This window comes from Propithecus coquereli, unplaced genomic scaffold (genome assembly GCF_000956105.1).
Source record: "Propithecus coquereli isolate 6110/MARCELLA unplaced genomic scaffold, Pcoq_1.0 Scaffold57, whole genome shotgun sequence".
In the NCBI taxonomy this organism is placed as follows: Eukaryota; Metazoa; Chordata; class Mammalia; order Primates; family Indriidae; genus Propithecus; species Propithecus coquereli.
In genome coordinates this window covers 4137772-4153363 of record NW_012151618.1, presented here as the reverse complement: position 1 = coordinate 4153363, position 15592 = coordinate 4137772, and the positions used below count along the sequence as shown (strand labels likewise).

At 37.6% G+C, this 15592-nt stretch overlaps 1 protein-coding gene across 1 annotated transcript in view; it reads left to right on the top strand.

Moving 5' to 3' along the window:
• The first annotated feature begins 2366 nt into the window (after positions 1-2366).
• Positions 2367-15592, top strand: part of RSL24D1 (ribosomal L24 domain containing 1) — a 17835-nt gene continuing 4609 nt past the window's right edge. Inside the window, exons 1-5 of the mRNA XM_012658033.1 lie at positions 2367-2522; positions 6223-6336; positions 8382-8454; positions 12964-13027; positions 15063-15148. Coding sequence (XP_012513487.1) covers positions 2442-2522; positions 6223-6336; positions 8382-8454; positions 12964-13027; positions 15063-15148 — 418 coding nt within the window. The 5' untranslated portion in view covers positions 2367-2441. The remainder of the gene's footprint in view (positions 2523-6222; positions 6337-8381; positions 8455-12963; positions 13028-15062; positions 15149-15592) is intronic.

Sequence of the window (15592 nt, the reverse complement as noted above, 5' to 3'; positions counted from 1 at the left end):
GAAGCACTGAGAGTTGGGAAGACTGATGAGGCTGTTCCATAATTGTTGAAAAGGATAGGAGAGGGAGATTAAAGAAGAGTGTTAATGAAATATTTTTCAGTCTCTTGGATGACAAAGTATTGGGAAGATATTTCTTACTAAAATTTCTGGTATGTGCCTTTGTTATTTAACATTATTCTGTATTTACTGGCCAAATGACTAGACAAAAATGTAAGTATCAGATAAAACAAAAAAATATATTTGCGGATTATAGCTAGACAAACTGATTCTAAAGTTAAAATGAAAAAGTAAACAAAGAATAGCCAGAGAAATAATAAGAAGGACCAGGAAGGAAGGGAGAGGAGGTAAATCCAGTTATTTAAGAAACTACAACAATTTAAACATTTGGGAACTGGCACATAAGTAGATAAAGCAATGGAACAAAGCAGAGTCCAGAGACAGACCATAGAGAAGTGACATTTTGAATCAATTGTGGAAAGGATCCCTTACACAACATATATAGTATTGGGGGTAAAACACTGGACTCCTATATCATTTATAACTCCAGATCAGTTGAAAGTTCAAATGTGGAAAATGACACTACAAAATGTAAGAGAAAAATGTTTGAAAAACCGTTTTGGAGTGGGAAATGTAGTTCAAAGGAAAATACCAAATCCCAAACCATAAAAGATTGTATAAATCTGAATATATACAAATAAAACATTTCTGCATGGAAAGATACCATAAGCAATTGGTATATTTATAAATTGGGAAATAATTTCCAAATGCATGTCAGCAAAGGGCTAACCTTATATGTAAAGTGCTGTTAAAAATCAACAACACAATAGAAAACTTTGTAAGGACATGAACATTCAATTCACAGAAAAAAACAGACTTCTAACATTGTAAAAGATTATTCTTAACCTCGTTTATAATTAAATAATTGCGAGTTGAAATAATAATGAAATATATTTTCACCTCAGGTTGGCAAAGATCACTTTTAACAAGGGTGTTGTGAAATAGGCATCTTATTGGTTGTTGAGTGTTAAGTGGTAAAAAACTTTTGGAAGGCTATTTAGTATTATCTACCAAAATTTAAAATTATATCTATCTTCTGACCTAGCATTTCTATATAGATAAACTCTCTTTTTGAAAAAAAAAAAGCATCAGTAAGAATGCTTATTATTCCAAAAGATAGGAATGTTATACAATGGCATACATATAACTATGAAAAAGAATGTTAAATAACCATAATAAAATATGTATTTAATGTCTATTATGTGCCCAGAACTATTCTAGATACTAGGGATACAGCTGTAAACAAAACAAACTAAAATCCCTGCCCCTACGGAGCTCACATTCCATTGGAGACACAGCAAGATGCAGAAAAGGGTCAATGGCATGTTCATTAGTGTTATAAAAACTAAGAGGGAGTGGAGACAGGCACACACACAAATACATGTCTGTCTCTGCATAGAAAATCTCTGGTAGGTAATAACACGAACTGTTTGCCACTGAGGAGGAAGCCTGGAGGTCTGGGGAGGGAACTTTAGTTTCGTGTGAAAATGTTTGTTTACCACATATGCATATTAATTGAAATGGGGAGAATGGAAAAAGGTGGAGAAAACCGATTTGTGTGTGTGTATACTTTTTAAGAGACAGGATCTCATCTTACTCTTGCCAGGGCTAGAGTGCAGTGACCCAGTTGTAGCTCACTGCAACCTCAAACCGCTGGGCTTAATCGATCCTCCTGCTTCAGCCTCCCAAGAAACTGGGACTAGAGGCACCACCACGCCCGGCTAATTTTTCTATTTTTTGTACAGATGGGGTATCGCTATGTTGCCCAGGCTGGTCTCGAACTCAGGTCTCAAGCGATCCTCCCGTCTTGACCTCGCAGAGTGCTGGGACTACAGGCTTTCTTAAAAAAAAAAAAAAAAGGAAAAAAATTCCGGTTAAGTTCGTTGGGGCTTCGGGGGTTCATTTTTTTTCCGGGCATTTTTCAAGTTATTTTTGGCCGGCGGTTTTTCTTTGTTTCCTCCGGGTTGTTCGGGTTGGGGGGGGATTCGGGGGTTGTTCGGGGGCGGGCGTTGGAAAATTGGTTTTTTGGGGCTGGCCGATATGTGGAGAGCCCCCTGGGGCAAAGCACAAACCGAAGGTAAGATATATAAAACACAGGTAAATGTCAATGCATAGAGAGGAGCTGTGAGAGCAAATCATTTCCCAAAGTAAGAACCGCCAGACCTCGTTTGCGGCTCCGCGCCTGCGCCAAACAGTAGCGCTTTTATTAGCGCAGCCGCCGGGACGCACCATCACGTACGGATTGCGTTTTAGGGACCCGCAAGAGCCAAGGACGCTTGCCTTTTCCGGGTCGGGGAGGGGGAAGAGAATCACTTCCGGTCGTGGTGTACGTCACTTCCTTTCAAGCTTGGCGTTTGGTCGGTGGGGACCCACGCGGGTTCAACATGCGTATCGAGAAGTGTTATTTCTGTTCGGGGCCAGTCTACCCTGGCCACGGCATGATGTTCGTCCGCAACGACTGCAAGGTGAGAAGGCCGAGACCAGCGCGCGCGCCAGCCGCGCTCCCGCGGGCCCTGGGCTCGCCAGTTCGGCGCCGGGTTCTTCTGCGCTTGCGGGATTTGGCCCGGGATCCCCGCGCTGCTCCCGTGGGAGCGGGAACTCCGGCATCAGTTTCCCGCTTGGGAAGTTTCTCCTGCCTGCGTCCGTAGCGGAGCTGGCCACCAGGCCACCGTTAGGTAGCATTGGCTGTGATGAGAGTCAGGAGCAGTCCCAGCCAGCAACGACCGGAGTCTGGGGTTTTGTGGGGGCTGTTTGGCTACTCTTGTACGTGGGCCAAATTCCTGATTCCAGTAAACTTTGTTGAACGTATTCTCAGTCCAAACCAGGGCGTAGAGGTTGATAGAAGTGTTGCGTATGTTCTAGTGGTAGGGTTATGTATTAAGTTACCGTTGGGTAACTTAGTGAGTTAGTTAAGGTGAGCTGGGGAGGCTGGAAAGACTCAGAATAGAGGTGACGTTTATCCTGGATCTTGGATTTTGCGAAAGAAAGAGAGGAGAGGGCATTCTAGGTGGAAGGAAAGAACATTTTGAACAAAGGCAGAAAATTACATCTGTTTGAGGAAGTGATTGGATTGTAAATGATAACAGAGGCTTGGGTTAGGGCTACAGATACAAATATAATAAGCCTGTAAATGTAAGTAATAGATATGAGACCAAGTCGTGAAAGAGTTTTTGAATGATGTATTAATTTGCTTTCTCGTATCAGAATGAATCCCATTCCTCTGTTTCTCAGAGAAGTACATTGTTTCTTAGAATTTGATCCCTCTCAGATTTGCTTCTGAATTAATGGGAATTTGTTAAAAATTCAGATTCCTGATTTCCATCAGATCTATTGAGTTTGAATCATCAAGTGGAGAATCTAAGAATCTGTATATGTAACAAGGTCATTTTTGACATGTTAAAGAATAACATGTCTGACTTCACCGCCTTGTATCTCTGTAATAGACCAAAGGTATTGACCTAATTAAATTAGGAACAAGAGATCCAGTTGAAAGGGTGCAGAACTATGTTTGAAAACTTGAAAGAGCATGTAGAAGGTGTTGAATACTTGCTTTAAGGAACATGATAAGAAATTTATAAAAATGAACCAGAAGATTGCCCGGGTGGGGTCTAATTCACAGTGGGCAGTGTGATTTTGTAAATGATCTGATCATCATGATTTTATGATTTTGCCCAGCTGGGTATTGGAATTAGAACAACAGATGGTGGGAGCTATTGAGACCCGGGTATTGATTTGGTAGACACAGTGGAAGTTCGGTTTGATGAGAAAGTCTGACAAGGACAGTGTTACGTTAGTTGGGAGTCAGCTTAGCCTGAGGAGGACCAGTGGATCCAGAACAGAGTTGATGGGGAAATAGGAAGAAGTAGAGGTCCTGAAACACTAACAAAGAACAAGTGTCTCATCTTTTCTACCAAATCTGTATCTCCTCAGCTCCAGATCCGAGTTTTCCATTGGGTGGGGAAATCCTGCTTGCACCTAACAGTGAGCCTAATGAAAGAGAATTCCTGATGATTGTACATCATATCTTTTTGCTCTCTGAATTAATACTATCCTTATGTGCCTAGATGGTTAGCTAGAAACTTGACTGTCATCTTTGAATCTTTGACCTTTCGTAGCCAATTACCAAGTCCTATCCATTTGGCCTCTGCAAGGATAGTGATGTCTTGGCCTTCTTTCTGTCCTCCTGCCCTGGTTCACATTAGGTACTTGCCACTTTTATAGTCTCTTACCTAGTCTTTCTTTATTCTCTTAGCTGTTAAGACTGTCTTTCATAGAAACCTCACCTCTTAACTCTTCTTACATAGCTTCTTAAAGGTAGAATTAGTGCTAATGCTCCATATTTTCACATACTTTGCAAACAGGGAGAATATCTACAACCTTAATGAGGCCTTAATAAATGTTTGGTGAATTAGTGGAATAAGAAAGGTCTGAACAACTCTGAGGCCAGGGTATGGTGGGTCATTTGTTTGCGTGTTGAAGACTGAGTATGATAGGGGACTAGATTAAAAGGGAAACTTGAGCCTCCAAAGCTTTGCCTCACACATAATCCATCCACCACCTATCCCACCGTAGTTTTAGCCACTTCCTCGTAAATGTTTACAAATTACTTTATACATGATTATAGCTTTATCCCATTGTTGATATCCTAGTCTGATCTTGATTTTTTTTTGTTCCCAAAGCATTATCACATTGCTAGACTACACTTTCCAAGGTAGGGTACAATGTTTTAATTAATTCTTGTATCCCTAACACCTAGAACAACATCAGGCACATAGTAGATGCTCCTTATTTGCTGACCGAATGTCCTTCACACCTCCAGTGACTCCAGTCTCTTCAGATACTTCTTTATGCTTTTCAAATAATAACCTATTAGACAAAGAGTCAGGTAGACTTCTCATTGGCTCTGTTTGGAATTGAGAAGATCCAGGAGAAGTTCAGTCCTCTCATTAGATAGATCTCAGAAATGGAGATTTGCTTAGGGATTATCTAGTAGATATGAAATTTAGGAAGCTTTTACTTAAAGAGGTAACAGTATTTTGGGCTGAAAATACTCAGATAAAATTTACCAATAATGATTTCATAGCAGGTTACTCTAGGAGACTATAATAGTGCTCATATTTTCTAGTCTATTTGAAATTAACTCAAAGTTATAGACATGCTTTCACTCAAGTCTCTTAGGAGAAGGCTATTGTGGAGGCATGGGTCTAGATCAGATTAAACTGATATTGACAGTCTCTAAGGAAACTGTCCTACTGTGTGTAGTGATCTGCTTGAAGTTCCCCATAGAACAACATACATATATGGTGAAAGGTATTATGATATGTGGTATATACACAGCCTTCCTTGGTTTGAAGTGTTTATACTGTTTATTTGGATGTATTGTATTATGGGTCACACCTTCTAGATAAGATAATTCCACTTAATTTTCTTTGCCAAGATTCGTAAACCCCAAAGAACTTTCTCTTCACATTTCCTCCGGTAACAAACAAATTGCAATGTGTTCTAAGGTATTACAAAGTAACAAAATAATGCATTTTAGATTTATAAAGTGAGTCCCAGTAAGCCATTTCAGGAACACATTGAAGTATTAAGTTGTAAGTTAGCACTGAAGGCTTAAATCTTTTGGGATGAAGGTGGAGAATTAAAGAAATCAAGAATCTTACTATGTCTATGAATAAATACTTTAGAAAACAAATCTATTATCATTTTTAATTGCTTTTAAAAGTATATTGTGCTTTAACAAGAAAAAAAGACTCAAAAGAAATTTCAGAATGATTGAAACTTTTATCCCATTGTGGTGTATAGAAAGTGAATGTTGAAAATTCTGAATTGAGAAGGGACTTAAATAACTTTACACTATTCCTTTTATTCAAGATCATTGTGAGGTTTTACTGTTATTCTGTAAAAATGATTAGTAGTTTTTAACCATATTTTCAGGCCCCAGAGCCTTTAGTTGGGATGATGTTTGATAGTCAAAAAAGAATTCAATTTCTGTTTAATCTGACGTCTTACACATTTCTAAATGGTGTTGTAAGTAGAAGGAATTGTGAGTGAGAACCATTGTCGTTTCTCAGACGTTATAGCATTTTTTTGTCTACAGGGGTAACATGCTAGAAAAATTTTTAATGTTGACTTTTCAATATTTTTAACTTGCTTTTCTTGTAGGTGTTCAGATTTTGTAAATCCAAATGTCATAAAAACTTTAAAAAGAAGCGCAATCCTCGCAAGGTCAGGTGGACTAAAGCCTTCCGGAAAGCAGCTGGTAAAGAGCTTACAGTGGTGAGTATGGTTAGCTGTCGATATAGTTTTCACATTTTTCAAAATTTTAATTTTTTTGAGGGTGTATGTGATTTAATTAATTATAACAGGGCTTCCTGTCATATATTGGCAAATACTTTATTTGTTTTGGGCTATGGAAATAATCTTATTCTTACATGATCCTGGAAACCATAATTGTGTAGAATTCTGAAAAGGGAAAAAAATTCCCAGTCCAGTTTTATAGAAGTACTTTCTTTTTTATTCTCAGAAAACTATTTTCAGCTCTTGCAAACAGAGGAAAATCATTTAAATGGATTAAGGTGAAGTTAGAAATTTCTACTCAAGGATTTTGAGAGGAAGGTAAGAGATTAGATGAGGACAGCAGTGAGGACTTAGATGAGGTTTATAACAGGCTCATTTATCAGTTTCTAGATTTCTTTAGCAGAACTTTGTGTCTAAGAGCAGAGAGATTAGTTAGTAGTGTCGGTGTGAAGAGGAATTGGGGGAAGTCAAGGGGTGAGGGAATTTCATGGGGGGAGCCCTGACCATCATATTGCTGTTATTGAATTGATAACAGGATCTGTTGAAGCTTGTCCACATTTGAGCCCTGTAAAGGGAGGAGGAGAATACTGCAGCGCAGGCTACCTTTGAGGGAGGAAGCTCTTTTAAACCATCCCTACCCTCCGTGGCCTCTCCTTCCCCCAAAACCTATGACCTCTTTCCCACCTCTCTACTGCTAAAGGACAGTATCTACAAGCATTTGCCAGGAAGCCCTTCTGTGGCTTCCTTAACAGGGGAGCTTTTCAGTGAAATAAAGATTATTTGACAAGATGCAAGGCCGAATCACAATAATTGTCACACATACAATTTTCAGTCTGGGCAAGAAGAAGCATAGCACCCCAAATACAAGTGGCAGCTGCATGAGTCTAGAAAGAATGCCAGTCACAGTCATTTGCTGATTACTAGTTACCTTGTTGCTGAAGTTATTGTAGTGTGAACAAAGGTGTGTGTGTATGAAAGAACTAACTAAATATAGAGTTAATGCTGTTCTGTGTGCCTATGTCAGATAGATTTGAAACCCAAGAGATATCTGTAGCTTTTCCAAAATTGCTTTGCAGGTTTTTAGATTAATAGGATCATTGACTGTCAAAATACCAACCACAAAAGGGATATCAGTGTTTAGAGGGGACCTGAAGAAATGCAGAGCAAATCTTATGTCCTTCAGAGTAGCACCATATTTATTTGAAGATATATATTGTTTCACACCTTTTTGCTGTAACAGATAGGTATTTAGGTTGAGCCATATTAAATTCTTTTTTTTTTTGAGACAGAGTCTCGCTTTGTTGCCCTGGCTAGAGTGAGTGCCGTGGCATCAGCCTAGCTCACAGCAACCTCAAACTCCTGGGCTCAGGCAATCCTTCTGCCTCAGTCTCCCGAGTAGCTGGGACTACAGGCATGCGCCACCATGCCTGGCTAATTTTTTCTCTCTCTCTATATTTTTAGTTGTCCAGATAATTTCTTTCTTTTTTTGGTAGAGACGGGGTCTCACTCTTGCTCAGGCTGGTCTAGAACTCCTGACCTTGAGCGATCCACCCGCCTTGGCCTCCCAGAGTGCTAGGATTACAGGCATGAGCTACCGCGCCTGGCCTAAATTCTTGATGTTTGGCTTTAATGTGTGAAAAATAGCAATTTCATATGGTTCAACCTAATAAAAAAATTTTTGGCTGTGAGTCTTATCTGGGGATGGGAAATTGAGGAAGCTTTTCCAGTTTGTTTGTAATCCCCATGATTGTTATATTGCCCTCTGAGGGATGGGGGTGATACTCTCCCCTCCTCTCCATTTGAGAATCACCTGTATATGGAGAGATGTTTTCAGTAGGGGTCTTGTACATGGAGGTGTACAAAGGAAAAAAAGTTTGAAAACCTATATTCTCCGAGATCACCCTGGGGTGTGGGGAGGAGATGTTAATACGTGTTCACTTGGAACTCTTGTGGAAAGGAGGATGTTTTAAGAAATGTTTCCTTTCTTAAAACCATATTTTTACCCCCTCTGTTTCCTCTTACAGGATAATTCATTTGAATTTGAAAAACGTAGAAATGAACCTGTCAAATACCAGAGAGAGCTATGGAATAAAACTAGTAAGTCACAAGGAAATATCAGGAATTTTCAGGAGAGACTGATTTGGGATATTACTATAACTTTAAATGTAAATTTCTCATTTTCATTGCTTGACTTTTATTCTTTTATCCTCATTTTAATATTCTGTTATATGTGTATCTTATATTAGAAGTTATCCTAAATCCTTTTCAGAATTGGCTGGTATATCTGTTATAAAAATATTATTATTAAATTTAATACTACTTTAAGTGCCCACACAGAGATGTAAAAACAAACAAAAATTTGAAAAAAACAGAAATGGAAAATTTCGGGGGTGAGTGTGGCACAGGTAAAACAGACACAAAACGTAATGCACTTTATAAGTTTAGATCTAGTTTAGGGATATAAATTGTACTCTGTATACCTTATAAAATTTAGTAAGTCTTTAAAATTAAAAAGCGTGGCATTTAAGATGATCATTACAAATTTTTTTTTTTTTCCTGATGTAGGCAGAGACGTTACCGAAAAGTGTCCCACGTGTAGTGTTAGTGTCTTGAGCTAGCTTATAGATTCCGCTATGTTCCTGTGTGTTTAAGGCCTTCGGCCCTGACTTTTCTTCCTCCCAGGGCTGCTTGTATGCTGTCCTTAAGCATTTCTAGTATTGAATGTGGGGGTGATTTGGTTTTTTAACCAGAAGTCCCTAAGGCTTAGAATTCCGCAAACTTTATCACTCTCCTAATGGATCATAGGTAGGCATCCCTTTCAACACCTTTTCCTGGTGAGTCATAAGACTTCAGGGGAGGAATTGAAAAGTTGTGGACCTTTGTCGTAGTATTGGACACCTTCCAAAGCTTATCTTCCTGGACCACGTGGAGAAATTAGAGTCCAGGTTTGGAATTCCCTTTTCCACATAGCCCTAAGTATTCTGCCCTTGGGTTTTTTTCCCCCTCTCTTCTTTGCTTCTTCCCCTCCCCTTGCCTCCCCTTTCTTTTCTTTCAATAAGGTCTTTCCCTTCTGTTTTATAATTAGAAGAAAAGTTGCTTTCTGAAAAGCAGTTCATTTTTATGGGTTTATAATTGTGTGAGGATTTCTAAAGAGATTAACTTCATAGGGTTCTTAAATTGATTCCAAAAGGTATTCTTATCAAGAACATTGTTGGAGGGTCCTAAAGCATTTCTGGACCCTATTCAGTTTTATTTCGTTTTGGCCTTTGTTTTCTGTTTATGTTACTACTTAAGCACAGCAGCTCCAGATCATTTTTACATATTTTATAACTACTTTTATTTGGTAGATATTCGGCATGATGTTGAAATTGAGGTACCCGTCCCATTTTGGTGATATGTGGATATTCAGTTAATGTGACCCTCCATGCTGATTTCATGTTATTTACATCACTCTTGAGAAATACTGCTGTGTTCTATAAGTCTTCATATACTTTAATAGTAATGTTCTCTGCAGTTCTTAATTTATTTTAACTCACTTTACATTTATTAAGCACTGCCTGCAGCGTACAAGGATGCAGAGGTCACACACAGTACCTGCCTTCTGGGTACATTTTACTGAGTACTCCTGTTTTATTGTTTCTGTTAGGTGGTAATTGGTTCAGGTATTATCACAGGGTTTCATTCCCTTGCCCGCCTTGTTTATGCATCTGTAAATTGTGTAAGAAGCAATGCTCTATTGATATTTTTCTGCATGGATTTTGTTATCCTTTTGTATTGGGATCCTAAAAGTAGATTTTTCAAAGAGGATCTGCTAGGTAGACAGTCTGAGTGTCTTTTGGAACTTCAAATTGTTTCCTGTTATTTTATGTAATTAATAAAAGTTGTTGTCGTAGTGTTCCAGAAACATATATTAAGAGATTTGTTGATTTCCCACACCCCTTATATGTCAGTATCATTTTGTCTATAAACTAATCTGTTGACAGTAATTCTATATCCATTGCTTACATTATTGAATTGTGTGAGGATGTGGATTGAGCCTGTCCTCAATTGCTCTTAGGTGCAATTGTTAAGGTGCTGATGTACACAGAAATAGTAGTAGGAGAACTTCAGAAACTAGAATACTAGGAAGAATGGTTTGTTTTATCCCTCATGTCTCTCTGTATTGCAGACTAGCTTTTAGTGTGTATCAGATGCTTTTTACATTCAAAATGTTTCAGTCTTTTGGAATGTTTGGAAATATAGTATATTATTCTTTGGAAAGAATTTACCTACCACTTGTGTTTGTTTTCCTTATGATTAACCTTAAGGTGTAGAAATGCTTCTGAGTACTAGAACTTGTCCTTACCATTTTTGCTAAAAGGCAAAGAAAGAAAAAAAGTTACATATCAAGCATATTATTAATTCTAAGCTGTAGCATATGCAAATGTATAGTTGACATTTTCTTTCTTTTCTTTTCTTTTTTCTTCCCTTTCCCTTTGCCTTTCCCTTCCTTTTCCTTCCTTTCTTTTCTTTCTTGATGAGGTCTCACTCCGTCACCCAGGCTGGAGTGCAGTGGTTTGATCATAGCTCAGTGTAACCCTTGAAATCCTGGGGTCAAGCAGTCCTCCTGCCTCAGTCTCCTGAGCAGCTAGGACCATAGGACCTTGCCACCATGCCTAGCTAAATTTTTAAAAAAGATTTTTTTGTAGAGATGGAGTCTTGCTGTGTTGCCCAGGCTGATCTCGAGTTCCTCTTCTCAGGCGATCCTCCTATATCAGCCTCCCAAAGTGCTGGGATTTTGGGGTGACCTACGTATAGTTCTCTTTTTAATATCAGAGGTCCCGTAGATCCTCCTGGAAGATTTTGTTAAAATGCAGATTCAGATACTCAGTCTCTGGGGCCTGAGATTTTTGCATTTCTAACAAGCTCCCAGGTGATGATAATTTTACTGGTCCCCAGACTACATTTTTTAAAAGTTTTTATTTTGGCTTAATTTCAGACTTTATAGAAAAGTTGCAGGAGTAGAATTCTCTGATACCTTTCATCCAGATTCTCTGAATGTTAATATTTTATTAAATTAACTTTCTTTTTCCCTCTCTCTCCTCTCTCTCCTTCTCCTGCCCTTCCTTCCTTCCTTTAGTATATAATTTTTTCTGAACTGTTTTAAGTATACGTAACGCTTCTTTATCCCTAGATGGTTTAGTATGTATTTCCAAAAAGAACATTCTGCCATATAACTACAATGCAATTATTAAAATCAAAAGAAATTAACATTGATAAAATATTATTACCTAATCGCAAACCTATTCCTATGTCTCCAGTTGTTCCAATAATATCCTTTATTGCAAAAGTTGTAAGAATAGGTCTCTTTAGTCTCTTTTAATCTGTGTTGTTTCCTGAGTTTGTCTTGATATTTCATGACATTCACAGTTTTGAAGAATATGAACCAAGTACTCGGTATAAAATCCCTTACCTGGGTTTTGTCCAATGCGTCCTCAAGATTAGGTTCAGGTAATGCACTTTTGGCAAGAACACCAGAGACGTGATGCTGAGATCTTAGTGTGTCTTGTCAGGAGACATGCTGTCCAATTGCTCCATTATTGGCAGTATTAACTTTGATCATTTGGTTAAGGTGGTATCTGCCAGGTTTTTCCACTGGAGAGTTACTATTTTATTCTTTGTAATTGATGAACATATTGTGGGGAGATACTTTAAGACCATATGACTATCCTGTTCTTCAGATCCACAGACTACACTGTAAGGAGCCAGAGCAGAAGTTGTATCCAGTATGGTAGCCACTAGCCATAGGTGGTACTAAGCACTTGAAATGTGGCTAGTCTGAACTGAGGTGTGCTATAAATAGAAAATACATGCTGGATTTTGAAGAGTTAGTATGAAACAGGAATAAAATATCTCACTAATAATTTTTTGTATTGATCACATGTTGAATAACAATATTTTAGACTTATGGGTTAAATAAAATATATCATTAAATTTCTTCCTGTTCCTTTTTCTTTCTTTCTTTTTTTTAATGTGGCTACTAGAAAATTTAAAATTACTTACATGGTTTTTCTTATATTGGGCAGCACTGATACAGATTCTAAAACATAGTTGGATTAAGCTCCCTTATAGCCAAGGCTCTTGTAGACATTTTCCAAAACTGTTGGATTTTAGTGATTGAGAACATGGTAGTATTGATTGGTTCATTCTACCAATATTCATCATGTGCTAACCATAACCCAGGCACTTGAAGAAAACATATTTATGACCTGAAAGGTGCTGTCTTTATTCAAGGAGATAACAAGCTAAGAATGAGACTAGTTGCCAATAATCCAAGTTCTCTTTATAATAAAATTTGAAAAGCAACGAACTAGTTTAAAGTGGAAGGGAAAACTCAATAGCAGGAAAGGCTGCTATTGAATATAAATTCCGGAAATGATACTTGTGAAAGAGAAAATTGATGGTGCTGTCAGTCAAGATTATATATTTCTTCAGCTTTTTCAGTAGGGATTGTTTTTTCAGTCAATGTTTTCATTTAAATAGAAGTGATTGTTAAAGCACGTGTTGGTTATAATCATACTGCTTGAATGTGCATAAATTTGCTAACTGTTATGAATTTTTTTGTAGTTGATGCAATGAAGAGAGTTGAAGAGATCAAACAGAAACGCCAAGCCAAATTTATAATGAACAGGTATGAATATTTGTATAGAATAACTGTTAGAAAAATAATTACTAGTAGATATCTAGAGACATTTGTATTTTTTCCTTAACTTTTTATTTTGACATAACTTCATACTTACAAAAAACTTGCAAGGATAATATGAAGAACTCTTGTATATTCTGTTAGCTTTTTACCACATTCACTTTATCCTTGTCAACTATGTATAGTAAGTTAAAGACATATTACCCTCCTTCTAAGTATATTTCAGTGTATATAACCCCAAAATAAGAACATTCTCTTAAATAAACACAGTATAGTTACCATAGCCAGGAAATTAACATTGACGTAATACTATTACATAATTTACAGTCCTCTTTTAGATTTCATTAATTGTTAATAATGTCCTTTATAGCAACAGAAAATCCTGGATCATGCATTACATTTAGTGGTTGTATCTCTTCAGGCTTCTTTAATCTGAACAGTTTCTCATCTACCTTACATGACATTGACATTTTTGAAGAATACTGGCCGGGTTAATTTATCCAGTGTTTCTCAGTTTGGGTTCATCTGATGTTTTCCTCGTGATTAGTTTTTGGTTCAGCTCCTTTGGCAGGAACATCACAGAAGTGATGGTGTGTCCTTCTCATGCATCATGTCAGGCACACGTGTCACCTTGCTGGTCATGTTAAATTTGATCACTTGTTTAAGATGGAGTCTGTCAGGTTTCTCCACTGGAAGGTTACTATTTTTTTCCTCTTGTAATGAATACGTATTTTCGGGGAGATTCATTGAGAGCAAGAGCCTGTTCCTCCTCAAACTTGTACCTACTGGTTTTATTAATAGCATCCATTAGAGAGCCGTGTCTGAATCAGTTACTGTTGTTACTGTTACCAAATGGTGGTTTTTCTAGTTCCGTCATTTCTTTCAGATTTGTTAGTTGGCTTTCTCATGTAAGGAAGAGCTTTCCCTTTCACCTCACTTTAAAAACTTACTCCTTTATTCATAGCACGTCTATGTGTATTTATGGATTTTTGTGGTCTTCAGTGGGTTATAATTCTTCATTGTCATTATTTATTTTGATGTTCTAAGTGGGCCAGGTTTGACCGCACCAGTTCCTTCAGGCAGGCTCTCATGTCATTTTGACAATTCCTCATCTGTCTTTGAGGGCCTTCTTGTTTTGTGGCTAATAGGATGTCTCATGCTTCATCTTCTACTTCCTCTGCCCCAGCCTGGAGCCAGCTATTTTTCTTCAGAGCAAGAGCATTGGTTTTTAGTCTAATCACTGTGGAATGTGTCGTAGAAAAGAAGCACGTGCCAGCAGCTTACTAGCTTAAAAAATGTTAAAGCATTACAGAAAAGGAGCCTAAATGTTTGGGAACTAGTCTGTTAGCATTTTAGAACATCATATGTGTTTTGTGCTTTTGTAATTACTGAATTTTTTTTTTTTTTTAATTACATAACAGAGACTTATCTATTTAAGGAGAAAAGATCTGGGCACTTTAACAATTAGAGATTGTTTTATGTAGTAGAGTACTACATGTGTATGATAAACATTAATCTCTGAGATTTGTTAATTCATTCACAACTTTCACTCAGTAAATATGTACATTGAGCCCTATTTCGTGCCAGAGTAGGCACAGGGATATAATGAATGAATAAGTCGTGGTAGTATAGAAGTCCTGTTTAACCTAGTTAGGAACCAAAAATCCTTTTGAATTGGAGTCGATAGGGAAGAAAATGTAGATCCATAAGGGCTTAACAGGTCACTTTACCTTAAATTTGGGAATAAATATAAAGTAGGTACCTCTTAGGTTAAGTTCACCACTTGGCCATTTGGGAATGAGTAATTTGTGAGAACTGAGAGACTCTTTGTTTACTTGGTGTTGATGTTTTGCTGGGTTGGGCAAGGAGGGGGCAAAAAGGGAGGGAACAGAAGGGCAGTCGTGTAGTTCCCATTTCCCATCTGTGTGGCCAACTTAATTAGAGAAATTTAATAGCTGTATTGTGAATTAATGTCTCGTAGTTTTAGTAACTGAAATTTTGGCTTTGGTATGTTTTATCCTAGGCTGAAGAAAAATAAAGAGCTACAGAAAGTTCAGGACATCAAAGAAGTCAAACAAAACATCCATCTTATCCGAGCCCCTCTTGCAGGTAAGTACTGCATTTCACAGGACTCTTCTACTTTAGGTAGAAAAATGAAAAATCTAGATTTTTGTGGTCTGTATAATTGGGTACCAGTTAACTTTGGGTGTTTTTTCATTTAAATGTTGTCTTTCAAAGTACATTTATGACATGACTTGGTTTATAAAAATATAATTTATTCAGTGTATTTCCCAGTTGCTGTCGATCTATTGCATATAGTATTTCTTTTCCCTCTTCATCAAATTCTGTTTTCCAAAAGATACCTCCCCAAGTTAGGCAAAATCATTTGAGTAATAATTTCGTGAATGATTTTGCATCATACATGTTTTAATTAAAGCACAGAGTGTTTTTTATTAGTGGTTTTCAAACTTTGGTTGGTACTGGAATTACCTGGGGAACTTAGTATAAATACAAAGGCCCAGACTCAAAAGAGTTTCTTTTGAATCTGGGTCT